This window comes from Neoarthrinium moseri, assembly GCF_022829205.1.
Source record: "Neoarthrinium moseri strain CBS 164.80 chromosome Unknown scaffold7_Wmoseri_CBS_16480, whole genome shotgun sequence".
Lineage (NCBI taxonomy): Eukaryota > Fungi > Ascomycota > Sordariomycetes > Amphisphaeriales > Apiosporaceae > Neoarthrinium > Neoarthrinium moseri.
This window is the reverse complement of record NW_026055121.1, coordinates 344,382-364,489: the sequence shown is the minus strand read 5'-3', so window position 1 is coordinate 364,489 and position 20,108 is coordinate 344,382. Positions and strand designations below refer to the sequence as shown.

At 54.3% G+C, this 20,108-nt stretch overlaps 8 protein-coding genes across 8 annotated transcripts; 5 read left to right on the top strand and 3 right to left on the bottom strand.

The window, feature by feature from the left end:
* Positions 1-523: 523 nt before the first annotated feature.
* Positions 524-827, bottom strand: JN550_003053 (uncharacterized protein; the record flags this gene model as incomplete). Its single annotated transcript, XM_049314414.1, has 2 exons — positions 524-552; positions 614-827. The coding sequence occupies 2 exons, from the start codon at positions 825-827 to the stop codon at positions 524-526; spliced, it is 243 nt and encodes an 80-aa protein (XP_049174888.1).
* A 628-nt stretch (positions 828-1,455) lies between these two features.
* On the top strand, positions 1,456-2,316 carry JN550_003052 (uncharacterized protein; the record flags this gene model as incomplete). Its single annotated transcript, XM_049314413.1, has 1 exon — positions 1,456-2,316. One exon carries the CDS (start codon positions 1,456-1,458, stop codon positions 2,314-2,316), a length of 861 nt encoding a protein of 286 aa, XP_049174887.1.
* Positions 2,317-4,070: 1,754 nt separating this feature from the next.
* Positions 4,071-7,433, top strand: JN550_003051 (uncharacterized protein; the record flags this gene model as incomplete). The annotated part of the gene is made up of 2 exons (XM_049314412.1): positions 4,071-7,201; positions 7,253-7,433. 2 exons carry the CDS (start codon positions 4,071-4,073, stop codon positions 7,431-7,433), a joined length of 3,312 nt encoding a protein of 1,103 aa, XP_049174886.1.
* Positions 7,434-8,157: 724 nt separating this feature from the next.
* Positions 8,158-9,171, bottom strand: JN550_003050 (uncharacterized protein; the record flags this gene model as incomplete). Its single annotated transcript, XM_049314411.1, has 1 exon — positions 8,158-9,171. One exon carries the CDS (start codon positions 9,169-9,171, stop codon positions 8,158-8,160), a length of 1,014 nt encoding a protein of 337 aa, XP_049174885.1.
* A 591-nt stretch (positions 9,172-9,762) lies between these two features.
* JN550_003049 (uncharacterized protein) lies at positions 9,763-11,259 on the top strand (the record flags this gene model as incomplete). The annotated part of the gene is made up of 5 exons (XM_049314410.1): positions 9,763-9,830; positions 9,892-10,151; positions 10,205-10,447; positions 10,495-10,812; positions 10,865-11,259. The coding sequence occupies 5 exons, from the start codon at positions 9,763-9,765 to the stop codon at positions 11,257-11,259; spliced, it is 1,284 nt and encodes a 427-aa protein (XP_049174884.1).
* Positions 11,260-11,689: 430 nt separating this feature from the next.
* Positions 11,690-12,613, top strand: JN550_003048 (uncharacterized protein; the record flags this gene model as incomplete). The annotated part of the gene is made up of 1 exon (XM_049314409.1): positions 11,690-12,613. The coding sequence occupies one exon, from the start codon at positions 11,690-11,692 to the stop codon at positions 12,611-12,613; it is 924 nt and encodes a 307-aa protein (XP_049174883.1).
* A 209-nt stretch (positions 12,614-12,822) lies between these two features.
* Positions 12,823-14,366, bottom strand: JN550_003047 (uncharacterized protein; the record flags this gene model as incomplete). The annotated part of the gene is made up of 3 exons (XM_049314408.1): positions 12,823-13,106; positions 13,157-13,951; positions 14,006-14,366. The coding sequence occupies 3 exons, from the start codon at positions 14,364-14,366 to the stop codon at positions 12,823-12,825; spliced, it is 1,440 nt and encodes a 479-aa protein (XP_049174882.1).
* Positions 14,367-15,659: 1,293 nt separating this feature from the next.
* Positions 15,660-19,873, top strand: JN550_003046 (uncharacterized protein; the record flags this gene model as incomplete). The annotated part of the gene is made up of 3 exons (XM_049314407.1): positions 15,660-15,832; positions 15,890-18,091; positions 18,145-19,873. The coding sequence occupies 3 exons, from the start codon at positions 15,660-15,662 to the stop codon at positions 19,871-19,873; spliced, it is 4,104 nt and encodes a 1,367-aa protein (XP_049174881.1).
* Between the last annotated feature and the right edge of the window lie 235 nt (positions 19,874-20,108).

Below are 20,108 nucleotides of genomic sequence, written 5' to 3'. Positions count from 1 at the left end.
TGCGTCAAACTTAATTCTGATGTCCGCTGATTGCTGTGGCTAAGCTTGAATGATTTGCAGAGGCGTGGAACTCATCTGAACAACCAAATAAGTTCTAAGCGAATGAATCTCAAAGCCAGGCCGGGAAAGCGACATGTGCACAGCTCTCAAATCAATAGATACGCAAAACTGTGGCAGCCACCATTGCCGCTTGGTAGCGTTTTATTTGGGAACTGTAAAGCCCGGGTCCAATGTCAAGGGATGACTGCTGATGTTGAGTCGAATGTAACATCCAGACCGGCATATGCGAACCTCAATTGCCTGCAATCCTTCCAACTTGGTCAAGATTTTTATGATCACATCAAAGCGTAAGAGTGTAATGTCGTAGTTGATGGTGACATAGAAAAGTGCATTGCGGCAATGGCCTTGAGCTCTATTGTCCTCATATATGTACAGCGTCCGGCCGCAGTCCACGTGTCGCCCCGTCTATCATATTCAACCGCATCGTGCCACCCAAGCCTTCACCGTGTGCCAAAGAAAGCGCTTATGCCTTGGGCTTGTAGGTTTGCCAGACTGTTCACGCGGGTTAGTACCAATGGGTTCACGGGCGTCCGGGTCGGGGGAAATGACGCACCGGCAATGCCGAAGGGGGCGAAGAAGCCGGTGATGCAGTAGAGCCAGTATCGGACGGCGAAGAATCGGGTCTTGGTGTTGAAGGGCAGGTTGGAGTAGGGGCCCTCGGGGTAGTGGTAGGGCGAGGACAGGCGGGTGCGGGTGGCATGGAACATGCGGCGGCCCATCAGGTTGGCGACGCGCGGGCTGGCGCGGAGGAGGGATTGGGGAGACATCTGGGGGCCAATTGGGTCAGTAGAGCTCGGAGCGAGAGTCGCGATGGCGCAAGTACCGTGACGGGAATGCTTGGTGCCTGCGGCGGAGTGGAGATGCGTGTGATGTTGCGAGCTTGGAGCTTTGCAGTCGCAGGGTGAGGTTCCGGGCGATGAAGTGCGTCAAGTCGAACGATGGGCCGGATGATTTTCGGGCCAGACGGAGAGAGCTCTGGCTGTCAGGCTGCGGCTCAGCGGCTACATAGTTAACTCCCTGGGCAACCCGAGCTCGAGCTGGGTTGTGGCTGGTTGACCCGTGAGTGGCTAGTGGTCCACCTGGGCTAGAATCCGCTGGGACTGGGAACCGAGTATTCTTGACCGCCTTCCCAGAACAGGAGACTGTACCTGTTTAGTTACCTTGTAAGTAGAATGTCCGAAACTGGCGCCCAAGTAACGCTCTCTTGCTGTCTCTACCCAGGTGGCTGCGAGCAGCAACTTCGCATTAGAGTGCGCGTACGACCGGGAGCTGGGTCACCACGTCTAAAATGCAACTGTTTTCTGCTGGTGGCATCATTGTTGAGGACTATTTAGATTACCATTTAGATTACCAACAGAACTCATCCATTAATCGTCACAGATTTGGAGCGCGATTATGCCTGGACTTGATGCGCTCCTACATCGACGGCCACCTTCGGCTTGGCAGTTGTTTCTACGAGGACCATTTGTGTTTCTGACACGAAAGCTATATTCGTGGAAGCGTGGTGCGACCCGGCCACACCTGGCTGATGATCAGAGAATCTCTGTGCTTTGCATCTCGGATACGCACAACAGTCAATGCGAGCTCCCAGATGCCGACATCTTGATCCACGCGGGCGATCTCACACAATCAGGCTCACTCCACGAACTCAATCAGAGCATTGCTTGGCTGCGAGTGCAGTCCCACGGCGTGAAAGTCGTCATCGCAGGTAACCACGATATTCTTCTGGACGCAAAGCGAGATGATGCAGAGGGCAAAGCTGCCGCAGCGCGTGCACATTTTGATTGGGGTGATATAAGTTATCTGGAAGATCAGGCCTTGATGGTCACCTGCAAGAATGGACGTTGTCTAAAGATTTACGGCAGCCCCAAATCTCCCCGGCACGGTAACTGGGCATTCCAGTATGCCCGGCATGACGACGTATGGAACAATTCAGTACCCGACGACACGGATATACTTATCACACATTGCCCGGCCCATGCTCACCTCGATCTGGGAGGCCTTGGTTGTCGTCACCTGCTGTTCATAGCCAGGAATCGCTCGCTTCTGCTATTCTCTGGAGGTATTTCTCCCGATGGTAGACGGATGGTCAAAGTCGTCGGTAGCGGCGACACCTTTGGCACCCAGCTGGGTTCTTGCTCCAATACGATGGGTCTTTCTCGTAGTTCCCTCTCTGCATCGTCTCCCATGATTATGACGGGGCTTCCTCGGGGCAAACCGCGTTCGTTCAACCTATTGAAAGCCTTTGTCAGATAGTATGGTAGAACCGATAAGACGGCGTACCTTGCTGGGTCGGGATCTGCTGGGTCGGGGATGGCAGCTACGGCCCACGAAGGTTAGTTGAAGAAGAACTCGATCTCGGTTCGTAACCCCGTAGTGTACCCGACGACAATGTACTCGTACATGCGATACAAGGACGCGGTTGGTGTGCGGCCCTCCGTTATGGCTATCTGATTGGCCTGGGCTGCTTGATGTTCCAGAAGCCAGCGAACTGTAGCCGGGCTCTTGGTAGGTGGGCTTGCCCTAAAGAGCTTGAGCAAGCTTTGGAGTGAAGAAGCCATGGACTGGTTGACTCTGCGCTGTACTGGGAGATGGACGAATTGAGGAGAATCTGCTTGGGTGGTTGGAAAGGTTGCGTATGGAGGCGTGCCGCTCGCTATTGTTCAAGCGACGGCTTACATCCCCCGAAGGAAACTACGTTGTACCGTACGAGAATACCTCGACAAAATTCAAAAGAGCGATCATAAAGAAGCTATTCTTTCAACTATGAAGGCGGACAACTCCGGCGAGATCGCGAGGCGAAAAACTCAATCATCATTATGCGGCAGATATCTTTTGATCACATCCGTCAAACCAAACCATCAGCAGCTCACCTGCCATCACTGATGAGCTTTTTTGATCACCAGGGTATTCCAGAATACCTATTACGAAGTCATAGCGGAGAGAGACCTGTGCATGATCAAACCACTCATAGTACAAACGACGATGAAGATATTGTATCAACCTCTAGTGAAGGAGATGGATTCGAAGAGAATGTCATTGCCTTGCGGGACTATTCGTCTATCTCTGTCAATCAGGACGGAACCAGTTTTGAAATATACAGTTTGGTACAGCTAGCCACGCGAAAGTGGCTTGAATTTAATGGGCAGCAAGAAAGTTGGAAGCAACAATCTATCTGTATTCTTTGCGCTGAATCTCCGACCAGAGAGTACGAGAACTGGTCAAGATGCTAGGCGCTTCTACCACACGCAAAATTGGCAGCAGCGTAGCGGCCAAAGGAAAAGCAACCGCGCTGCAAGACCAGGTTACAGTCCTATATAACACCGCATGTACGTTTTGAGATTGGGAAATGCATTCGAGGCGGAAAAGCCATCCACCGATGCGATAGAAGTGAGGATGGAAATTCTTGGTCCTAGCCACGGGGACACTACTGGGCCATATGTTACGAACATTTAATTACTTGCTACGGCACCACAGGTGGGATCGAGACTGCGCTGCAAATCCTGTAGAATTGCGAAAATCTAAAGCTGGGAGAGAGCTGAGGAAAGAAGAGTCCCTCTACAGCTGTGGCGTTCGCTATTTACAGGTGGGCAAGGGTGGGGTGGATCACCCCTTGTCCCCCACCACAGCAACCACCCCTACCACCCGCACTAGCCAGCCCGTAACATTACTTGATTAACCTTTTAGTTTTTTCTTTGCGCCACTTTGGTCGGAAGAAGCTGCAGCCCACCAACCGAGCGCTGGCCCATGCTGCCGGCCAACTTTTTCTCACAGGTGCCAATCTCCAAGACCTGGTGATCCAACTGAACAGAAGCCCAGCGGACTGCCTTTTCTTCACCTGGCACTTTTCGCAACGCGATCCACACAGTCCCAATCGCGTTCAAGGGCTGTTTTGTCATTTCACCCTTCTCTTCTCTTCATTCCCGCCCCAAACCCAAAGCAGCGCGTCTGGTACATCGCACCCGACGGTTCCTAGGTCCTGACTGATATGCGATAAGAGGTCCGACACCATGGACGACGATTTGTTCGACGTCTTCGACGACAAGCCCGCCAAGGGCAAGGCAGAGCCCCAATCCTCACCTCCCGCAAGGGCTCCGAAGCCCAAGAAGAACAGAAAGAAGCGCAAGGCCGTTGAGGCGTTGGACAATGGCACTGGCGCCGAGACCGTTCTCTCGGCACCTGAGCCCGAGGTCGACATGGCCGATGTAGCGCCTACCTCCCCCGATGAGAGTGCCGACGGAGTCGACGGCGACGCTCATACCGTCTCGGACGGGCACCAGGATTCCAAGCGCCGGAGGACAGAAGAAGCTGCCGAGCCCGTGCTTACCGATACCTTCGAGACGGCCGCCTCGCGTGAGGTCGCCGCTGCCGCTGGCTTCGCCAAGCAGGACGAGGAGGAGTCGCTGGTCCTGTCGCACAACATCCAGCACCAGGTCGCCCTGCCGCCTGACCTGGACTACGAATATGTCCCGCTTTCGGCACACAAGCCGCCTGAGCAGCCTGCGCGTACCTACAACTTCACCCTCGATCCCTTCCAGCGCCTGTCCATCTCGTCCATCGAGCGAGACGAGAGTGTTTTGGTCTCAGCCCACACCAGTGCTGGTAAAACCGTCGTCGCCGAGTACGCCATTGCGCAGTGTCTCAAGAAGAACACCCGTGTCATTTACACCAGTCCCATCAAGGCTCTGAGTAACCAAAAGTACCGAGAATTCAACGAAGCTTTTGGCGACGTCGGCCTGATGACGGGTGATGTCACCATCAACCCGACCGCCAGTTGTCTCGTCATGACCACCGAGATTCTGCGGTCCATGTTATACCGCGGTTCCGAGATCATGCGCGAGGTGGCCTGGGTCATCTTCGACGAGATCCACTACATGCGAGACAAGTCGAGAGGTGTTGTCTGGGAGGAAACCATCATCCTTCTACCCGACAAGGTCCGCTACGTGTTTTTGTCGGCCACTATTCCCAATGCCTTTCAGTTCGCCGAGTGGATTGCCAAGATCCACAGGCAAGCTTGTCACGTTGTCTACACCGACTTCCGTCCCACCCCCCTTCAGAACTACTTCTTCCCATCTGGCGGAAGTGGAATCTTTCTTGTCGTCGATGAGAAGGGCGTATTCCGAGAAAACAACTTCAACAAGACCATGCAGATGATTGAGGAGAAGAAGGCAGCCGATGTCAACGACGTGGACCCCAAGACCAGAGGCAAGGGTAAGCACAAGAAGCCCTTCAAGGGGAGCAAAGACGACAGCAATGCCGACATCCAAAAGATCGTCAAGATGGTCATGTCCAGGGGGTTCAACCCCGTCATTGTCTTCAACTTCAGCAAGAGAGAATGTGAGATGATGGCCCTATTCACCAGCAAGTTCAGCTTCAACGACGAGAATGAGAAGGCCATGGTTCGCAAGGTCTTCTCCAGCGCCATAGAGTCGCTTTCAGAAGAGGACCGTGAGCTCCCCCAGATTCAAAACATCCTTCCTCTCTTGGAGAAGGGTATCGGTGTCCATCACTCTGGTCTGCTTCCCATCCTGAAGGAGACTATCGAAATTTTGTTCCAAGAGGGTCTTATCAAAGTGCTGTTTGCGACCGAGACCTTCTCCATTGGCTTGAACATGCCTGCAAAGACTGTCGTTTTCACACAGGTCAACAAGTGGGACGGTGTTCAACGCCGACCTTTGACGTCGTCCGAGTACATTCAGATGGCTGGTCGTGCAGGACGAAGAGGTCTCGATGAACGTGGTATTGTCATCATGATGATTGATGACAAGCTAGAACCGGATACTGCAAGGGAAATTGTCATCGGCCAGCAGGATCGCCTCAATTCCGCTTTCCATCTCGGATACAACATGGTTCTCAACCTCCTCAGAATTGAAGCCATCTCTCCTGAATTCATGCTGGAGAGCTGCTTCTACCAGTTCCAGAACAGTGCCAGTGTTGCTGGTTTAGAGCAAGATCTCATGAAGCTCCAGAAGGAGCGAGACGGCATGGCTATTCCGGATGAGGCTACCATCAAGGACTACCACGGCCTTCGCCAGCAAATCGAGGCATATACCAAAGATATGGTTCATGTCATCCAGCACCCGAATTACTGCCTAGAGTATCTGCAGCCTGGTAGACTCGTCCAGGTCCAGAACCCCAAAACTGGCCAAGATTTTGGTTGGGGTGTAGTTGTCGACTTCACTCCGCGCAAAGCCCCCAAGTTTGGCGAGAAGGAGTTCATTCCTCAAGAATCATATCTTGTTGACGTCTTCCTTCACTTGGACCCGTCGGGCGAACAGTTCACACCGCGTGTCCCCCCTCCGGGCGAGATGCCCAACGGTATACGCCCTCGTGACACTGCTGAGCAATCTCTATTCGAAGCTGTGCCCTGCCTGCTCACCTGTGTGAAGGCAATCAGCCAAATCCGAGTGTTTATGCCCAAGGAGGTCAAGAGCCTTGAAGACATTGAGGAAGTCCGTAACACGCTCCGCAAATCTCTGGCTGAGGTGCTCCGCCGTTTCCCCGACGGCGTACCCATCCTAGACCCAATCGAGAACATGGGCATCACCGATGACTCGTTCAAGAAGCTTATGCGCAAGATTGAGGTTCTTGAGTCCCGCTTGCTTGCCAATCCTCTGCATGGTTCGCCCTTGCTTCCAGGCCTTTGGGAACAGTACTCGACAAAGCTTGCCCTGACCGAAAAGATCAAGAGCACTAAGAAACAGATCGGCAAGGCACACAGTATTGCACAGCTAGACGAGCTCAAGTCAAGGAAGAGAGTCCTTCGTCGCCTTGGTTTCATCAATGATGCTGAAGTTGTCGAGATGAAGGCGCGTGTTGCTTGTGAGATCTCCTCTACCGAGGGCCACGAGTTGCTATTGTCTGAGCTCCTTTTCAACCGTTTCTTCAACGAGTTGTCCCCTGAACTGTGTGCCGCAATTCTCAGTGTGTTCATATTTGAGGAGAAGGTGGAGGCTGCCACCTTGAAGGACGAGCTCCAGAAGCCGTTCTCTCAGGTCCAAGCCCAGGCTAGAATCATTGCCAAGGTCAGCCAGGAAAGCAAACTTGATGTCAACGAGGAAGAGTATGTCCAGTCTCTGAAGTGGCAGCTTATGGAGACAGTCTATGCTTGGGCGAATGGAAAGCCTTTTGCTGAAGTTTGGTATGACGCATCGGAAATTCTATCGAATGTTCTCTGCTAATCCCTTTACAGTAAGATGACAAACGCCTACGAGGGCTCACTCATCCGTCTGTTCCGTCGCCTTGAAGAGCTTTTGCGCCAGATGGCGCAGGCTGGTAAGGTAATGGGCAGCGAGGAGCTGACGACCAAGTTCGAGGAGAGTCTGGCTAAGATCAGACGTGACATTGTCGCTGCACAGAGTTTGTACCTCTAGATGGTTCACCATCTAACCATCAAGGCACACTCCGTGACCGCGTCGGTGGGGCCTACTCTGTAGCGAGGGCCTTCCTGTGGCCTCGTAAGAGGTTCACGATTGCATTGTTACTGGCGTTGGATTGGCTCTGAAAAATACCATTTGGTCTTGAGACACGAGAGAGGGGCATACTTTTGTTTTTGACCTTCACTTTCCCCTAGATAAAGCCCTCCCTCGCCCCCTCTCTCAATGTTCTCAAGTATGTAGGGATTAGATAGACCGTAACGGCATCGCTGCTGGTTGGCGCGATGCACCCGGCTTTTTACTGCTTTCCTGCAAATGCTTGTGACTCGTTCCATCTTTCATTAACCTGTGTGGCAGACCCAGTCAGATCATGCAAGCCCATCCAACCTTACGCTGCGGAATTGCTATCACGCCCCGTCCTGTCACTGTTAGGTTCCTTCACAGTATGATACCTTCTTTTCCGGATTATGTATTTCACACCAAGGACAGTCACTTTATCAATGGAAGCTTTGACATATAAGTATTTGAGAAGTAGTTGGATGGTCCGACTAATAAAAGCCGATCAGTGGACTGCGATTCAGTTCTGTAGCTGCTTACTTCAAGGGTATCCTAATATGGCCTCTACTGCTGAGGAGGAAAAATGATACAATGCCGAACGCCACGCTATGCAACTCCAAGTCTTGGAGTCTATGCCCGTATCTTACAGGTCTATAACACCCCGCTACCTTTCACCTGAGATGCCCCTCACGATCCCAATGAGCAGGCTCAGGAACACGCCGGCGACAACCATGATCTTCCACCGGTCGCTGTGCATACCCGGCTCCCGCGCCAGCCAGCTGGCGCTGCCGAGCGGCCACATGAAGCCGACCAGCATGCCCCAGACCATGGCGTCGATGGAGCCCATCAGGCCGGACTCATCGCTCTCGAAGCCGCCGCCCGCCCCTGCCGTCGCCATGCCCACGCCGCCCGTCGTCGTCGGCACCGCGGCCGCCCCGTTGTCGTCGATCCACGCGTCCTCCATGCGCCGGAAGCTGTCGGGCGACGGCAGCGTGTCGGGCGTGAAGCGCGCGCTGTGGATCGAGCGGAACTGCAGCCGCAGCTGGTTGACCTCGGCCGCCGAGAACCCGGCCGCCACGAGCCGGTCGAACCCCCGCGCCGCCGCCGACGTCGTCCCCGGCGCGCCCAGCGGCACCGGCGTCCCGGGGGCCAGCGGGGACCGCGCCGGCGCCGGCGGCTGCGGGCTGGGCGGCTGCTCCGACACGGGCACCGAGGCGGCCTCGGCCTCGGCCTCGAGCTCGGCGTCCGTCAGCGAGTCGCCGATGCTGCAGTTGACGTAGATGCGCTGCAGCGGGGGCCGGTTGGGCACGTTCTTGCCCTTGCCCCGCGCGTGGTGGTGGTCGGCGCCGGCGGCGCGCGAGGAGGCCGCACCTCCCGCGGCTGCTGGCGGCGGAGGGGGCGGCGCGCGCAGCACGGAGCTCAGGGCGGCATTGTCGGGCAGGATCTTGCCGCCCTGGATGAAGCGCAGGCGGCGCTGGGAGTTGGGCTCGGCGAGGCGGCCGCGGATCAGGTGCTTGAGGCTGATGACGGTCGTCTGCGACGGGTGCGGGATGTCGAGGTCCAGGTCCGGGACGCTGGCGCTGAAGCGGATCGTGAGCGACAGTGGCGGCGCGCCCGAGGGCGACAGAGCGGGAGGCGAGGACGAGGTGAGGAGCGAGGGTGGTTTCAGGCCGGTCATCTTGGATGCTGTCGCGAGGCTGGGCGGCACATCTTGGGGGCGCCCAAGGTCGATCGCTGGCAGTCGAGGTGATATGTCTGGAATCCTATGCTGGATCGATTAGGCAGAGGGTTGAGAGAGTATAAGCTGTCGACGAGGTGCCTAGGTACTGTACTTATCCCAAGTTGAAGTAGGTATCTATCCACAAGCAGCTAGGGTCCATGGAGCTGCTGGGCCGCGGCGGCGTGCCAGTGGGGTCCCTTGGTCCTTTGGCGTAGCTCCCGCCGTGTCCTGGGCCGGATTGCGTTTCCCCAATTGCGTGATCTTACCCCGGCCCCGATGACGGCCAGTACCCATCCGCATATTAAAAACTCCCGAGTCACCCAGCAAAGCACGCATCTTTGAGCTTCCGCCGGGAGCGTTCGGATTATACGTGAAAGCACATACCTCGTCACTCGAGGTAGTTGCGTGAACTGTCGTTTGGAGAGTGTGACGAGCCGGATTCCCATGAAGTCATCCTCTTTACTGCACATCCTTCTTCGCCGTAATAGTCCGTCCCATCAATCTTTACTTGCCGTTAGGGGCATTAGTCATCGCACATACTCGTCGAGCATGGCGACAGGACTCCCCGCGAAGCTGAAGCCCGCGGCTCGGGTCGCAGGCCAGCGACAAGATGTTTGGTAAGTGGTGGAAGGAGGGCTACCAGCTGCCGAATGTGGACTGCTGAGACTGGAGATATAGGTCCATTGTAAATGAAGCTGCCGCCGCCTCGCCCAAGCAGCCGATTGTGAACATGGGCCAAGGCTTCTTCGGCTACAACCCCCCTCCCTTCATCATCAACGCCGCCAAGTCGGCCCTGGACAAGGTGGATTGCAACCAGTATAGTCCTACCAAGGGTCGACCCAGGCTAAGGAAGGCGATTGCCGACGCATACTCGCCTTTCTGGGGACGCACGCTGAACCCGGAGACCGAGGTTACTATCACCACTGGAGCCAATGAGGGTAGAGTTGATCCATTGTTGTCTCTGCAGGCATATGTCACTAAAAACTTGAAGGTATGTTGAGTGCTTTCATGGCTTTTATTGAGCCAGGAGACGAGGTTATCGTCTTTGAGCCCTTCTTCGATCAGTACATCAGCAATATCGAGATGCCAGGTGGGAAGATCACCTATGTGCCGATGCACCCGCCGAAGGACGGCGCAACCACGACCTCTTCAGCAGGGAACTGGACAATAGACTTTGACGAACTGGAGAGGGCAATCACCCCCAAGACCAAGATGCTTGTCTTGAACACGCCTCGTAAGTGCTTATGATTAAAGGCCGAAACTGCTACTAACATTCCACAGACAACCCTGTCGGCAAGGTATACTCCAAGGAGGAGCTTGAGAAGATCGGTGCGCTTTGTGTGAAGCACGAAATCATCATTCTCTCTGATGAGGTCTATGACCGTCTCTACTACGTGCCCTTCACGAGGATCGCCACCCTTTCTCCCGAAATCGAGAGACTGACCATTACCGTCGGCTCTGCTGGCAAGAATTTCTACGCTACCGGTTGGCGAGTTGGTTGGCTCATGGGACCCGAGCATCTCATCAAGCACGTCTCTGCGGCACACACCCGTATCTGCTACTCTTCTGTCTCGCCTTTGCAGGAAGCGTGCGCCGTTGGTGAGTCCAAAGTCAATAGATATTACCCTGACCTGAACTAAAGCATCTGTAGGGTTCGAGCAAGCCGAGGCTGAAGGTTTCTGGGACGAGACTGTTAAAGACATGCAGGGCAAGATGAAGCGCTTCAACGAGGTCTTTGACGAGCTCGGTCTTCCCTACTCGGACCCCGAAGGCGGATACTTCGTTATGGTGAACATGGCCAAGGTGAAGCTGCCGAAGGACTATCCGTTCCCGCCACACGTTGCAAGCCGACCCCGAGATTTCAAGTTGTCCTGGTTCCTGATACAGGAGGTCGGAGTGGCTGCTATCCCACCTACAGAGTTCTATACCGACCCCAACGCCCACATCGCAGAGGACTACATGCGTTTCGCCGTGTGCAAGGAAGATGAGGTGCTAGAGACAGCCAAGGAACGTCTCCGAGGCCTCAAGAAGTATATAGAAGAATAGAGTGATGGCGAAATCTGATTTCCCCCATCTTGAATAGAAAGAACTGTTCTGCTCTTCTACGTTGCTGATACTTGTTGCGAGATAGTCTGACGGCGCAAAATTGAAGTCTAACGTATTCTGACTCATGGACGGCCCTTACACCATGCGGCGGTCGTGTATACGAATTCCGCAAGCTTTTAGCGTGGATAATATAAGCCTGGGAATCGTCATAACTCAGCACGTCAGATTTCATGTCTCACAGCTTGGCAATTCGTTTTTCATTTTATATTGCCTTCAGTCAAACATACTCAGCCGCTGTTAGGGCCTCCCTACGCAAAGCTTTACTGCATTATTGCCTACGCAAAGCTTTACTGCATTATTGCCTGCGCAAAGCTTTACTGCATTATTGCCTACGCAAAGCTTTACTGCATTATTGCCGAGGACGATCACAATGGCCCCCAAGCGAGTCCTCCTCACAGGTGCGAATGGCTATCTGGCCCAACACGTACTCGGGCAGTTCCTGTCCGCTGGCCATTCAGTGCGCGGTACTGTACGCTCTGCTGCCAAGGCGACACAACTCAAGTCAACGTTTTCCCAGTACGGCCCGGCCCAGCTCGATCTCGTCGTCGTGCCGGACATGACGCTCCTGGGTGCTTTCGACGAGGCGCTCAAATCAGACCCGGCCTTCGACTGGGTCATCCACACGGCATCTCCTGTCAGCTACCGTAATACAACGGCAGGCTCCAGTGAGGAAAATTATGTGAACCCGGCAGTCAAGGGCACGATGGAGGTCCTGGAGGGCATCAAGAGAGTCGCGCCCTGCGTGACAAGGGTTGTCCTGACTAACTCCATCGCAGCCGTCATCGACTGGAACCCATCGATTCCTTATATCACGCAGCCGGCGCGGGTCTACACGGGCGCCGATTGGAACCCGACCACCCTCGAGGAGGTCCGCCCGACTGCAGACGCGCCGGCGGCGTACCGGGCTAGCAAGACGTTTGCCGAGAGAGCAGCCTGGAAGTTTGTGGAGCGAGAAAAGCCCGACTTCGACCTCGTGACGTTCTGCCCGCCCATGATCTACGGCCCCGTGTTTGACGAGAGGTGGATCGGCAGGCCGGAGGAACTCGACCAGAGCGCCTGGAACATCTACAGCCGGTTGCTGCGCCCCGGTCTGCAGAGCACCGACCCTGTGCCCCCGACGGGGCTGCATCTGTACGTGGATGTTCGTGATATCGCACGTGCGCATCTGCGCTGGGGAGATGGGCTACCAGAGGATCGCGAATATATTGCGAGAAAGCTTGCCGGAGAAGAGAGGGACAATCCCAGAGGGAGACCCCGGTCAGTGGAGCATGGAAGAGGGTACGTACACTGCTAGCAGCGAAGACGCAGAGAAGGTGCTGGGCTTGCATTTCATTACGGCGGAGAGCACGATTGGGGACTTTGCTCGTCAACTCGCAAGTATTGAGGCTCGGGGTGGGCAGTGAAGCACGTGGGCAGTCTTTTTTCTTTGTATATACCTTACTCGGGGGATTGAAACATATAAGGGCCGAATAGGGCTCCGGAGCTAGAACGACCAGCTTGTCTCTACTTCGCAATCTGGATCGACTGTGTGTGGCAGTAGGAAAGTAGACCTTGTTTGCCCATTTCACCGCCTACTCCGCTGAGTTTCTGCCCAGCAAACCAGCCAGCATGGTGTGGTCTCTCCGACATGTTGATCCAGACTGTTCCGGACTCGAGCTGCTTTGCAATCCGCTGTGCTCGGGTGAGATCAGGGGTGTAGACGGATGCACCGAGTCCGGCATTATCAAGGTTTGATCGAGCAATGACGTCCGCTTCGTCTGTCCACGATAGCAACGGAATCACGGGACCTAAGAAAATGTCAACTTCTGTAAGGAACGTTTCACGGGTAATGACCTACCAAATTGCTCCTCTGCGACGAGGAAAGAATCCTCTGGAGGCTTGGACACAATCGTGGGTGCGATCCAGAAGCCTTTCTTGTCCGACAAGGTCTCGCCTCCGGCTACAATGTTGTAGTTGTTCTTCTTGCAGTCTTCGATTATCCCCATACAACGATCGTAGTTCACCTTGTTGGACAAAGGGCTGAAAACAGCCGGTGCCATAGGATCCTCGGTAATGGCGTACTTCTTGATCTCCTCCTTCAACATCTCGAGGAAACGGTCGTAAATGGAATCGTGGACGTAGATTCTCTTCGATGCAACGCATACCTGGCCGGCATGAAAGAGACAGCCTCCCGCAACCTTGGACACTACCTCAGCCAGGTCAACGTCCTCGCAGATTATGGCAGCATCGTTGCCGGCCAGTTCGAGTAAGACCTTCTTCAGCGTCTTGGAGGCATTCTGCATGATCCTTTTGCCGACATTGGTCGTGCCGGTGAAGGAGATGTGAGATATCCCGGGATGAAGCGTCAACTGTTCCCCAAGGTCGGCACCGCCGTTGAGAACTTGGTAGACACCTGGGGGCACAACAGACTGCGCGAACTCGCAGGCCTTCATGATCGTGTATGGCGTGAAAGGCGACGGCTTGATAATTACGCAGTTCCCAGTGGCCAGCGCAGAAGCAATCTTTACTGCACTCAGGATCAAGGGAAAATTCCAGGGCGAGATTGCCGCAATAACACCGTAGGGGGCATGCGTTGCGATGATCTTGATATCCGCATCCTCAAACTGAACCTCGTCCTCAAGCTGCACATCCGCTAAGCTACGGTTAGACAGGGCTTTCTGTTATCACAGGGAGGTGTTGTACTTACCATAATACTCAAAATGGAATGCGGCTCGTTCAACTTCAACCTGTGCCATTAGTCTCGACTTGCCAGTCTCCTTCATAAGGATCGTGGACAGCTCATCGACATTATCCAGCATATTCTGTCGGACGGCCAGGAGCAAGTCTCGGCGGTCTGCGTTTGTGCTCTTCCGCCATGATTTGAAGGCAGTGAGGCCAGCTTCGACCGCGTCATCGAGATCTTTGGCGGTAGCGACGGGGACGTCCCAGAGGTTCTCCTCGGTTCGCGGGTCCACGACCTGGTGCACTTCTTCGGCACTCCGGCTTTTACCGCCGATGACATTGAAGAACTGAAAGCCCGGCTGGGCGCTGTTTGTAGCTGAAGGCATCTTGGAACGGGTTTCACGGAATCGCTTAAGTCTCGAGAGTCAAGGAAGCTGCGGACTATTGTAACGAATCCAGGAAAATTTGTAGGAAGAGATCGGTTACACAACGTTCAGCCAGAACGGGTGTTTAGGATCATGTACCGCGCGTTAGCCAGCAAACAGAGGTAACCGGCTTCTATCCCATGCCCTTTTGCCAGAATGAGGGGAAGGGTTGAACTGCCGAAGGCTGCCCCAGACAAGCCAGACAAGCCAGACAAGCCAGACGCCATGCCATGGTGAGGGGATCCGCAGCCAAGGGCAAGACGTGGTCAGAGATTGAGCACCGAAATGTGATGTGGACTGTCTCCCTTTAAACCCTCCTTTTGTGGAGTTGCATCCCCGATTCAAGATCTGGATTGCACCGCGAGCTGCGATGCCGGCCCGACGAACGATACAGAAGTGACCGGACCCGCAATTTGGGCTTGGTGGATTCTTCACGATGCGGTGATGTTATAGTAGCGAGTTCTCGTCATCATTGGAGGACGCCATTGGACAACTATACTAATGCTATAGCCCGTCCGACGTTGACCGCGGAAATAGACAACGTTGCGCCGTAACTTCGCTGCATGGATGACGCTCCAAACATCAGGATGCGACCTGTTACAGACAAAAAAGCACCATGGATGCAGCTGGGGAAGTCTTGGCTTGCTGGAGCGACCGAACTGGCGAAGTGTGGGCGGCTTCAGAGGCTTTGGCCCCCCATGACTGGCCAACGGAGCCGGCCGAAGCAGTGCGGTCTTGGTGGGGTTGGCCCCCGCCACTGCCCGCCGTTGACCGCCTGTGGGCTCTAGGGGTCTGGCGCGGACAGGCACACTAATCGTGTAACCTTCCCCTATCAGGGTGCTAAGCTGACTTTCCCGTGCTCTGATTTGCTCGAGGGTGGCAATCTGTAGCTTATCCATCTCCATGACTATCGGCCCTGCGTCAGTACGTGTCTGGCACCTGCAGGTCGGGACCCGGCGATTCGATGGTGGGCAACTGGAGGCGTTTAAAGCTCCCTTGCCACCCCACCTCGGTGCGACTCGATCCTGTGTAAGGTCAAGAAGCACGAGATAACGGCGAACAAGACACTACGTTCCTGTCGCAGACGACTTGCGATCACGCGAAGGAAAGATACCATACGAGTCACATCATATGAAGTAAGATCCCGACATACAGGGACCAGAGACAACTCTTGGAGCGGCCACGGCCTGTCATACTCTTCGGAGAGCAGGGGGGTAAACCGACCCACGCTTTGCACGTCAGCACAACGCAACCATGGCACCAATTGCTATATCACCAGAGAGAGACCCGGCGCCGAGCCTGAAGACTGCCTACCATGATACTATAAGGTTCTTCCTCAATGGAACGCGGGTGGTCCTTGACGAGATCGACCCCGAGGTCACGCTGCTAGAATACCTGCGCGGCATTGGCTTGACCGGCACCAAACTGTAAGATAACACTGCGACCAGTCCTATGGGACCAGCTGAACTGACATGTTTCGACAGCGGCTGTGCGGAAGGCGGCTGTGGCGCATGCACAGTAGTTATCAGCCAGTATAACCCGACGACAAAGAACATTTACCATGCGAGCGTTAACGCCTGTCTTGCCCCGCTTGCCAGTGTCGACGGGAAGCATGTAATCACGATCGAAGGTATCGGCAACGTCAAGCAGCCGCACCCAGCCCAGGAACGGATAGCAAAGAGCAACGGAAGCCAGTGCGGATTCTGCACACCTGGAATTGTTATGAGCTTGTACGCGCTGCTCAGGAATAATGACAGCCCGAACGATCACGACATTGAAGAGGCCTTTGACGGCAATCTCTGCCGATGTACCGGATACCGCCCGATCCTAGATGCTGCTCAGACTTTCAGTGTTGACAGAGGTTGTGGTAAAAGCACCTCGAACGGTGGCTCTGGCTGTTGCATGGAAAATGGCAATGGCCCCAATGGCGCCAGTGGTGGATGCTGCAAGAGCAAGAGCCTCGATGACGGCCAACCTATCAAGAAGTTCACACCGCCAGGCTTCATTGAGTATAATAAAGATACAGAGCTCATCTTCCCACCTACACTGAAGAAGCATGAGTTCAGGCCATTGGCCTTCGGGAACAAGCGGAAGCGATGGTACCGACCTGTCACGCTGGAGCAGCTGCTCGAGATCAAGAGCGTGTACCCTGACGCCAAGATCATCGGTGGTAGCACCGAGACCCAGATTGAGATCAAGTTCAAGGCTATGCAGTACCCCGTCTCGGTGTTCGTGGGCGATATTCCTGAGCTCCGACAATACAGCTTTAAGGACGATCACCTCGAGATTGGCGGGAACGTCATCCTGACAGATCTGGAGAACATATGCCAAGAGGCCCTAAAGCACTATGGACCTGTCCGTGGTCAAGTCTTCGAGGCGATGTACAAGCAGCTCAAGTATTTCGCTGGTCGGCAAATCAGGAACGTCGGCACGCCGGCAGGAAATCTTGCTACGGCCTCTCCCATTTCCGACCTCAACCCTGTTTTCATGGCTGCAAACTGTGTCTTGATTGCAAAGTCGCAAGCTAAGACCACTGAGATACCAATGTCGACCTTTTTCAAGGGCTATCGACGAACAGCCCTGGAGTCTGACGCAATCATCGCATCCATTCGCATCCCCCTTATGCAGGAGAAGGGCGACTATTTCCGGGCTTACAAGCAAGCTAAGCGCAAGGACGACGACATTGCTATTGTCACTGCTGCTCTGCATGTAAGTGTCGACGAAAAGGGGACCGTCGAGCAAGCCAACCTGGTCTACGGAGGCATGGCGCCTTTCACCGTAGCTGCCAAGAAAGCCAACGAATATCTCGTTGGCAAGATGTTCGCTCACCCAGAGACGCTGGAAGGTGCTATGAGCGCACTGGGCTCTGATTTTGATCTCAGTTTTAGTGTCCCTGGTGGTATGGCCTCGTACCGGAAGTCTTTGGCGCTCAGCTTCTTCTATAGGTTCTACCATGAGGTGCTTGCCGGACTGAACACTGCAAGCGAGCATGGCGATAGTCAAGCTGTGGAGGAGCTCGAGCGAGAGCTATCGAGAGGCTACGAAGACCGTGAAGCTACAGCGGAGTACGCGAAGGATACTATTGGCAAGCCAGCCAACCATGTTGCGGCCTTGAAGCAAGTCACCGGAGAGGCGCAATATACCGACGATATACCCCCCTTGAAGAATGAACTGCATGCGGCCATAGTATTCTCGACACGGCCACACGCCAAAATCGTCTCCCGCGACTACTCGGCGGCTTTGGACATACCAGGTGTTGTTGACATCGTTGACAAGGATGATCTGCACAACCCAACTGATAACAAATGGGGAGCACCAAACTTTGATGACCTATTCCTCGCGGAGGACGAAGTCTTCACTGCAGGTCAACCAATAGCAATCGTTTTGGCTACATCTCAAGCAAGGGCTGCGGAAGGTGTGAGAGCAGTAAAGATCGAATATGAGAACCTTCCTGCCATCTTCACGATGGAGGAAGCTATCGAGAAAGAAAGTTTTCATAAGTATTTCCGATATATCAAAAAGGGAGATACAGAGGAAGCTTTCAAGAACTGCGATTACACCTTCTCTGGAGTTAGCCGGATGGGCGGCCAGGAACACTTTTACCTGGAAACGAACGCATGCCTGGCTATTCCACACCCCGAAGGCGAGTTTGAAATTTGGACCAGTAGCCAGAACCCCACGGAAAGGTAAGTTATCGTTCATTTCTCTTATCGCTAATTGATAGCTGACTGTTGTTCAGTCAAATGTTTGCTGCTAGAATCCTCCAAGTTCCTGCGAACAAAGTGGTAGCCCGTGTCAAGCGCCTTGGTGGTGGATTCGGTGGCAAGGAGACGAGATGTGTGCAGCTCAGTACCATCATGGCACTGGCAGCCCAGAAGACCAAACGGCCAGTCAGGTGTATGCTCAACAGAGATGAAGACATGGTCATGTCGGGACAGCGACATCCTTTCATGGCCAAATGGAAGGTTGGCGTAAATAAGGATGGGAAACTCCAAGCACTGGATGTTGACGTGTTCAACAATGCCGGATGGTCATTTGATCTCAGCGCTGCAGTTTGCGAGCGAGCGATGACACACATTGACGGCTGCTACAAGATACCAAACGTTCATATTCGTGGACGTCTTTGCAAGACGAACACCATGTCGAACACAGCATTCCGTGGCTTCGGTGGTCCACAAGGCATGTTCATTGCGGAGTCATACATGTCTGAAGTTGCGGACAGGTTAGGAATGCCAGTGGAGGAGTTCCGCGAAATCAACTTCTACGGGGATAACGATCAAACTCACTTCAACCAGGGAATCGATGACTGGCACGTTCCCATCATGTGGAAACAAGTTCAGGAGGAGTCAGATTACGCCAATCGGCGCAAGGCGGTGACCGAGTTCAACGCAACGCACAAGTGGCGCAAGCGAGGTCTGGCACTTATCCCAACCAAGTTTGGCATTTCCTTTACTGCGCTCTGGTTCAACCAAGCCGGTGCTTTGGTTCACATCTACCACGATGGTTCCGTCTTGGTTGCGCACGGAGGCACTGAGATGGGCCAAGGTCTCCACACCAAGATGTCAATGATTGCTGCCGAGGCTCTTCAAGTACCATTGGAGGACGTTCACATCTCCGACACATCGACCAACACGGTTGCAAACACGTCCGCAACCGCCGCGTCCGCCTCTTCTGATCTGAACGGATATGCTATTTGGAATGCCTGCGAACAGATCAACGCTCGACTGGCGCCATACCGGGAGAAGCTTGGTCCCAAGGCTACCATGAAGGATTTGGCTCATGCTGCCTATTTCGACCGGGTCAACCTCAGTGCGAACGGATTCTACAAGACGCCTGAGATTGGCTACACCTGGGGAGAGAACAAGGGCAAAATGTTCTTTTACTTCACACAAGGTGTAACTGCGGCTGAAGTTGAGATCGACTGCTTGACTGGCACATGGTCGTGTCTCCGTGCCGATATCAAGATGGATGTCGGGCGCTCAATCAACCCGTCTATTGATTACGGTCAAATCGAAGGTGCCTTCGTGCAAGGCATGGGTCTGTTCACGATGGAAGAGAGTTTATGGCTGCGAAACGGCCCCATGGCTGGTAACCTCTTCACCAAGGGTCCAGGTGCTTACAAGATCCCTGGCTTCCGTGACATCCCCCAGGAATTCAACGTGCGTCTGCTCAAGGGTGTGACTTGGGAGAACCTTCGCACGATCCAGCGTAGTCGTGGTGTCGGCGAGCCACCACTCTTCATGGGTAGTGCGGTTTTCTTCGCTATTCGCGATGCCCTTAAGTCCGCGCGTGCAGACTACGGCGTCGAAGCCAAGCTGGCTGAAGAGGGAGGCGAGGGTGACGGGCTGCTCAGACTGGAGAGTCCAGCGACGCCCGAGAGGATCCGGTTGAGTTGCGTCGACCCTATCATGGAACGTGCCAGGGTGGCACCGAAGGAGGGGGAGAAGAGCTTCTTTATCGCCATCTAGGCTTCGCATATATTATAGAACAATGATTGAGCAGCGTTATAGCGGTGTAATAGCACACGACTAGGTTTCAAACATGTTATCTGGAAAGGTCTCAAGCCATATCTCGTGGTTTCATTTGTGGGGTAACCACGGAATAGACGTGAAGACGAGGCCCAGGGTAGACACATCGCGATCTCCTGAACCAAATTGCTGGCTTTAACTCGGTGTGTTTGCTAGGGAGGCATGAAAATCTCTT